The sequence below is a fragment of the Diabrotica virgifera genome, chromosome 4, assembly GCF_917563875.1.
Source record: "Diabrotica virgifera virgifera chromosome 4, PGI_DIABVI_V3a".
NCBI lineage: Eukaryota > Metazoa > Arthropoda > Insecta > Coleoptera > Chrysomelidae > Diabrotica > Diabrotica virgifera.
Window position 1 is genome coordinate 174,154,157 of NC_065446.1, and position 8,838 is coordinate 174,162,994.

An 8,838-nucleotide genomic window follows, 5' to 3' on the forward strand; every position below is an offset into this window, starting at 1 on the left:
TACTGTACAACCTAATTTTTTCAAAAATTATCACATCAAACCGGTCAAACTTACAGATCATAATAAACAATATACATAGATTTAAAGTAAATGGTAAAGCGGTAACGATAAATGGGTAACGATAGGGTGCTAAATAGAGGGAGATTTAGCGTAACTCGTTTATTTTTGATGCTAAATCTTTTGTATGAAATAAAAATTAAGCTTTTTTTAAACATTTTAAAAAATATTAATCAATTTTTCCCGAGAATTGCTAAATTTTTCGGTGATTTACGTTGAAATATTCGATTTGGAATTAGACGAATAAGAACGTATTTTTCATGAGCTACAACTTTGCTTTTATTCGGTTTATAGACATTACTAATACACCAGTTTTTAGCTTTTTTAAAGCTACATTTTTTCTAAGAACATTTTTTTCGAGAACATATTCACTTTTTGAGTTATTTGCGGGAAACCGTTTGAAAACGTAGTTTTTTTATCGAAAAAAAACATTTTCAATCGAAAATATCTCGAAAAGTATTGACTTAGATAAAAAAACTCTATAGAACAAGAGTTGCTTATAATCAGTCAATTGATCCAATTCCGGGCTTATCTCGAACATATGTTTTTTCACCCCCGAGAAGTCGTGACTGTAACTCCCCAAGTAAAAGCAACCAACGGCAGAAATTCAACTTTGAAGTGGAGGGTAAATATAAGCTAAATCCAAATGTTCATGCAATTCGGAGTTGCTCCTGAAAATTATACTCCAAAACTGTCATTTATTGGACTAAATGGGTCCATAAGAAACGTGATTTAAATTTTGTAGACATCTCGTCGAAATATCTTAACAAGTAAAACATTTTGGGAAGAGCTATTTACCTTATTATTCACTCCAAAAATTGCGGAAATTCCTTTCCGTGAATATTTTGCGATTTCTTCGGCAGTAACTATTTTGATGTTATATTTGCTCGTATATTTATTTCAGGTGGTGTAAAATTTTCAATATTTCTATCGTCTTTAGACATTTTCTTAACAAGATTTTCATCTTGAAATTGGTCAGTTTGTTTAAATATTGTGAACTGTCAAAACATGCATTTTACTTGGCGTTAGGTACTCATTGCGTATGTGCTACATTCGATACAGAACGTCATCTCTAGGGTGGCCCTTAACATATGTGAGAAAATTTAAATTTTGAAATTTCACCCTCTCACCCCTCAAAAGTGTTCCATTATACATCAAACTTAAACGTGCGAAATTTCATGAAAATCGGTGAATATTTAGAGGTGGCCCCGGGTCTGGAAATTTCGTACAGTTGAGTCTGCGAATCTTTATCCGTGCGTCATCATTTAAAGCATACGAAATAAGTCGATGATAAGTCGGAAATTGAAATTTACTAAACGCAACAGCACGTGACAGTAAGTGACTTGCTGTTGCGTTTGGTAAATTTCAATTTCCGACTTATCATCGACTTATTTCATATGCTTTAAATGATGACGCACGGGTAAAGATTCGCGGACTCAACTGTATATTCGTTATTCATGTTAGTATATTGCCATTATAAAATAATGGGATATATAAAATAATTTTAATAATTTATTAATAAAAATAAATAATTTCTATGATCTTTAACACCCATAAGAAATATTGACTTCAGTTATTACTTCTTATTTTGTTTTGTTTTCAAGATTTCGCTTTTTATAGAGCCCGGAAACATTTTTCTATGCTCCGCGACTACTTGCAAGAGGTATTGTAACTGTTCTCCCTTATTAGTGAGTTTTTGTTAAGGTTTTCAATTATTGCAACTCCTCTTTCTGTCCTATCATTTGCCGTCACGAAATTCTTCACCATATTTTAAGCTGCCTTGAAACTTTCATCGTCTTTCCATTGAACCGGATCTCTTTTTAAAAAAGTCATCAGGAAGTCCAAGCATGATGAAGAATTGTTTGGAGTTTAAAGTAAAATCTTCTCCAGACCTTTGCTCTCCAAAAATGCATAATATTTCATATCAGTAGGACGTTTTAGATGATGTTCAGCAGCTTCATTCTCCATAGCTGCAACCATTAATCTTTTGGATTCTGGAAGTATCCTGGAATCAAAAAGACTCATCGGAAAGAGATGTTCAGATAGATATCATAAGTGTTTTTGAAGTTTTTGGCTCGTTACGATGGCACTTTTTTCGTTAAGGAGCTGTTTCCTAAGTCGAAATCATTGAATGGCACTTCAATAGCTAATGGTGCTTGTATCTAGTCCCTCAAATATACGCTGACTGCGAAGAGCGCTGATTTACAATTCCCTTCGGCTCCGAAGCTGTGATTAATTGGCTGTGAAGCAACCACATCTTTATAGCATAGATAAATTTAGACCTCCATCTCGCCTCTGCATGGCTCCAGGGTAATAGAAACGAACCAGTTGGAAGGCAGTTCAAAAGTACTTTTGTCTATAATTCAACAGCTGTCTTGAATCTTTCGAAAATACTTATTTGGAGGCTAGATGATTTACTACTCATTACCTCATCAAACACAGATTCAATTATAAGTTCCGAAATGTAGTGGCGGCATGTTAAAAAAAGTAAGTCCTTTCTGGAGTTATGCTGAAGAATGGTACATGTTCCAGACTTCAGCCCCGAGTCGCATGCAGTAGAATCGAAACATAGAGCTGCGACTTCATGAACATCATATATCCTACAAACATTCCAAAATGGCATTTGTCTGGGCAATTCCCATTCCATTGTGTAATTTTGGAACATCCAGCAGCTGTTCATATCCACGATTGACATTTGACACAACAACAGAAAGGCGATCCACATGTTTCTTGGAAGTTAAGTCCTCCATTAGCTTTCCGTCCAAATGAACAATAACAGGTCCAAAAATTAAAAAGTTTTTTTTAATTTTGTTGCAATCTTGAATCGAGTTATCTCTCTCTCGCGCTAAATATAGTTGCGATTGATGACTAACGAGCTTACATCATGACCAAGACTGGATACTACATCACTAATAATAAATGTGGCTGTCTTGTACGATACCTGGGTTCTATCGAGGGAAGACGAAAGTTCAGAAGTCATAATTTTGATTCGTGCTCTTTTAGGTAAGGTTTCACCTTCAGAAGTCGCAGCCGCACCAACGTTAGCACATCATTGTTGTCCAAGTCCATTTAACCTTCATCAATTTTAATATTCTTTATTCCTGTGCTTAATTGTAACTGATAGGCGATTAATTATTAATATCTTTTACATTATTGGCAGAAATTCGTAGTTCATGACTAATTTCAATTGCATGGGGTCTCAGGGGCCCAGGGCCACCTTTAAATATTTTCAGATTTCAATAAAAATTTATATTTTTAAGTTTCTCCATAATTGAAATAATTTTAGGGGGTGAGAGGTAACAATCGTTAAATTTCATTTTTAAGGGCCACCCTAGTCATCTCTCTATTGTTTAAAAATCTATCTCATATAGTGCAGTCACTGAAAGTTTTCACCTCCGATTTCGTTGAACTTCCATCGATTTTCATGAAAATTGGTGAGCAGTTAGAGGATACCTCAAGGAACAAAGGTGATATGATGCCAACTTGCGCTTTTACCCTGGGGATGGATGCCACCCCTTTTCTGGGTGAATTTAATTTTATTAAAAATAATAACATAAATCGATAGAGGGACAAATTCTAAACAAAATTTGTTATATTAAGTTATTAACAATAATCAATACTTTTTGAGTTATTAAAGATCAAAGATTTTATTTTTTCGTAAAAAAATGCATGTTTTAAAGCTGTTTTTCACGTATAATTCAAAAATTATTAGCTTTTACAAAAAAGTTATTCTTACCAAAATTGAAGAAAATAAAAAAATGAATACACTCTTCACTCAAAGTACTAAACTACTGTTAATTAAAAGTGAGTTATGGGTAATTGATTGTATATTTTTTTCGATGAATACTCAAATCTACGTATTCTAGCTTAAATAAAGGGAAAACAATGCATTTTATAAAATATATCTGCTAAACCCTTATCAAATTACTTCAGAATACCTAAAAAATGAGCTCCAGAAGAAGTTAATAGCATCAAAATTAAGCAAGTTATGATGAAACTAAGAGAAACCTTTCGAATTTTTTACGAAAAAGTGAAAAATTAAACATACGCCATTTCCACATAAATTAAAATTTATAGGAATCCTTACAAAAATTTCTTTGTATTAGCATAAGTAATTATTTTTGCAATTTTCACCGGTTTATAATGCATATTTAAAAAAAAATATGTAATTTAAAAAAATCAGAATTTTTAAAATTATCGTCATGTTCATTTTCTTTTGATCATAACCATAAAAATACTCAATATTCGTAAAAAATGGTAAATAACCAAATTTTAGTTTTTTCTATATCAAAAATATTATAACTTTTTTACCATTTCTATAGGGTAAAAAATAACCGAGGTAGAAACGTTTAAAGCTTAAATTTTGCTGCGAGAACCATGTAACCGTGGCCATTTTTTCTTTGATTTTTTAAAAAGTAAGGGGTTTAAAAGATTATCTTCAACGCGCTTTAATAGCCTTTGGAATTACCTTTCAAACCGTTTTTAGTTGAACCTGATATCTTAAAAATTAACGGAGTAAATAAAAAAAGACGATAACATTTTTTGGCAAAATTTTTAAAAGATAAAGTTTGAAAAATTTTTGGAGCATAAATTTTAATTCTATTAACTTGTTCGGTATCTCATTTGATAGATATTTCTAAGTACTTTCACAAATGTTTTATAAGTTTATGTTATAAAATGCATCATTTTCCCGTAATTTAAAGTTGAATATGTACTTAGATTTGGGTACTCGCCGAAAAAAAATATGCATTCAATTACCTATAACTCACTTTTAGTTAATACTAAAAGGTTTTTTTAGTAAGACCTTTATTTAATTTTTTATTAGATTCAATTTTGGTAATAATAACTTTTTTGTAAAAACTTATAGTTTTTGTGTTAACTATGAAAAATCGGTTAAAAACATGCATTTTTCTTACGAAAAATTAAAATTTTTGATCTTTAATAACTCAAAAAGTTTTGATTTATTTTAATAAATTTATATAACAAATTTTGCTTAGAATTTGTCCCCCTGTCTAATTAATGGGTTATTTTTAATAAAATAATTTTCACCCCGAGAAGGGGTGGCATCCACCCCCAGGGTAAAAGCGCAAGTTGGCACCATGTCACCTTTGTTTCTTGAGATATCCTCTAGCCACTCACCAATTTTCATGCAAATCAATGGAGGTTGAACGAAATCGGAGGTAATAGCTCATATCCACCTTCAGTGACTCCACTAATAATGAAAATCCCATTATGATATAGGTATTGAAATTGTAATAGGGAACTTGCATCACATTTTAAATTCGAAAAATATGTTATATATCACAACAGAACATAATTTAAAATATATATCAAAGAAAAAGGAGTTGTTATTTAATGTTTCTTAACGACTTTGGTGGCACTTAGAACTTTAGTAATTCGCTTAGAAAATTCTTATAACTTACTTAAATAGTCTACCAAATTTCATTAAAATCGACCTAATAGATTTTGCATAATAAATTTGTAATATAAATGTTTTTAAAAAAGTTCAAATTTTTTAAAATCTTTCTTAACAAAAAGTAGACGTTTTTAGAAGTTTGCTAATTTTTTTACATATAAAGAGGTGCTCTACCTATCTAATACACTTTACACAATTAAAATCGGATTATTAAAGGAAAGGGGCCTCAGCAATGTTTTAAAATTATAAACAATTTTTTGGCTTGTAAACAAATAGCTTTGTTTAATAATAAAAAAATTAATTTTTAGCAATTCAAATAATTAAAAACGGCATAATTTGACTTAAACTTTCAAATGCTGTCAGCAGAATTGCTATTTTATTTTTTAATCAAAAGTTATTCTTGTTCAAAAATTGCAATTTTTCGATTTTTTGAATGTTCCACCGCGTTTATCTCGAAAACTATACATCGTACGAAAAAATTTGTAAGAACATTTTTTGCTTAGAATTACCCAAGAAAAACAAAAAAAAATTATTTTGCGAAAAATCAATGTTATGTAATTCCTCAAGTTCTTTGTTTATAACAATCTTATCGACATCCGGATCAACTGTTACCCAAAAAATTCGTGTTCTACGGGTCAAAATACATAAAAAAAACTTGAGTAAGTCCATCAAAATAAAGGAGCCCGTAGCACTCCCTCCTGGACACACCACCAATTTGCTTATAAGCCAAAAAATTGTTTATAACTTTAAAACATTGCTGAGGCTGCTTAAATAATCCGATTTCAATTCTGTAAAGTGCATTAGATAGGTGGAGTGCTTCTTTATATGTAAAAAATTGACAAATCTTTGTATGTTCTAGTTTTGGTTGTGCAAGTTTTTAAAAAATTTTAATTTTTAAAAAAGATTTATATTGCAAAATTATTATGCAAAATCTAGTACAAAGTCAATTTGAATGAAATTTGGTGGACGGTTTTAGCACATTACAAAAATTTTCTAAGCGAATTAGGAAGGTTCCAAGTTTAACCTAAGTGATGGAAAAACATTGAATAAGGACAGGCTTGTTTTGCCCCCTTATTTTATATGTATTGCTATTTTGCAGCAAGGGTGTTAAATTAAGACATTTTTAACTAATCGTATCTGATAGAAAATTTAATTATCTTTGTTTATTCCTGTATGACTTTGTTCCAAAATGAATCGTTTTAAAGTTATAAGCAAAGAAAGTAGAAAAAAAAAAAACGAAATTTTTGGAAATTTTATAATATTTTATTTTTTTTATTAATGTTCCGGGCATATTTGAGAAGGAGCATTATGACCTAACTTTATCCGCAAAAATCCGAATGTCACCTCTCACATCCACCTAAAAATAGATCCTTCCTGGTCTATAAGGGAAACTACTCATATTGTTACGAGAAAAGCAGACAAAGTGGGCTAATAATTATTGCAATGGAATGCAATATTTCTGTTTATTAGATATAGGGGTGTCCCAAAAGTAGCGGAACGGTCGAATATTTCACGAAATGAACACGGATCGAAAAACTGAAAAACATGTGTTTAATAATTTTCAAAAATCTATAGAAGGACTCCAACCATGACCCCCACTCTACCCCGTGGAGGTGGGGTGGGGGTAACTTAAAACTCTTAAATGGAAACCCCAGTTTTTATTGCAGATTTGGATTCCTTACGTAAAAATAAGTAACGTTTATTCGAGACATTTTTTAGAATTGTGGATAGATGGCGCTATAATCGGAAATAACGGTTTTTTGTGATATCATAGGTAGGTACCTATAGGTAAATTATAGAAACGGTCTAATATCTCGAGAAATACACTTCCAAATGAAAAACAAAAAAATACGTGTTTAATATTTTTCAAAAATCTATTAAATAACACCAAAAATGACTTTCTACCCCAACTCCTGGAGGTGGAGTGTGGGGTAACTTTAAAATCTTAAATATGAACCCCTATTTTTTATTGGAAAAATACGATTTATTAGCGCCATCTATCAACAATTCTAAAAGATGTTTCGAATAAATTTTACTTATTTTTTCATAAGGAATCTAACGCTGCAATAAAAAATAGGGGTTCATATTTAACATTTTAAAGTTACCCCCCACTCCACGTCCAGGCTGTAGAGTGGAGGATCGTGTTATATGTCATTCGATGGGTTTTTGAAAAATATTAAAAACGTGTTTTTTGGTTTTTCATTTAGAAGTGTATTTCTCGAGATATTAGACCGTTTCTATAATTTACCTATGGTATCACGATAAATCGTTTTTTGATTATAGCGCCATCTATCCACAATTTGAAAAAATGTCTCGAATAAAAGTTGCTTACTTTTATGTAGGGAATCCAAATCTGCAATAAAAACTGGGATTTTCTATTTCATATTTTAAAGTTACCCCCCAAACCACCTCCGCGGGGTCGAGTGGAGGGTCGTGATTGATGTCATTCAATAGATTTTTGAAAAATATTGAACACATACTTTTCAGTTTTTCGGTTCAATGTTCATTTCAAGACATACTATATCTTTCTTCGCGACTTTCTCTTTTTTAGTGCTTTAATGCCATAATTTTGAAAATAAATATAAGTAAAAGCAATTTTTTTATTTTTGAATTAGCTGAACTTAAATTGATGGATATAAGCAAACAAATTCAAGTTAGTCCATTTAAACTCTTTGGTCCCTTGGTCTTAAACGTTATTCGGTTTGCCCAATCTAACATGAATATAGAATCCCTTACATTTCGAATTACATATATGTATTTATTAGATGTGAAATATTCCGATAAATAGATTCAAAACTATTATATTTAAGTAGGAAATAAAAAAATGACTAAAAAGTATTTTTTAAAGTTTTCTACGAAAAACAGAAATCTATAGGTACTAGAAGTAAACAGATTTCACACTATTTCATTTATTAACTTTATAGAGAAGAAAGACTTTTATTATATCGACCATTTACACAAAGTTCGGTGATAATTAGATATTATAACAATACAATGACACGTGAGAAGTAATCTGCATAACTTACCTTTGAGACATCGGTCTTACTCTAACAGCTACTTTCAATCTAGTCATCTTTACACAATTTGATTGTTAGAATATACTACACACTCTTGAATCCACTCAAATAGCTTTCACTTAAACATTATTTCTGTTAATTTAGATACGCGTAAACAACACTGGACCGCATCTCTAGGCCGTTGAAGTATTGCTTAGGCGTCACGACGGACGCCGTTGTTGCACTATGGGGAGTTATTTTTAGCCGGCTCTGTCTTCGGTTGAATTTTAAGAAAAGGTAATTGGTCGAAAAGTTGCGATACTAATTGATGAATCGCTAGCCAGTATTGGGAAATGTCCGTTGGTATTT

General features: G+C 31.2%; 1 protein-coding gene across 1 annotated transcript in view; it reads right to left on the reverse strand.

The window, feature by feature from the left end:
* The window catches only part of LOC114330371 (uncharacterized), a 170,858-nt gene extending 162,205 nt beyond the window's left edge, over nt 1-8,653 (reverse strand). Inside the window, exon 1 of the mRNA XM_050649798.1 lies at nt 8,500-8,653. Coding sequence (XP_050505755.1) covers nt 8,500-8,546 — 47 coding nt within the window. The 5' untranslated portion in view covers nt 8,547-8,653. The remainder of the gene's footprint in view (nt 1-8,499) is intronic.
* Nucleotides 8,654-8,838: the final 185 nt, after the last annotated feature.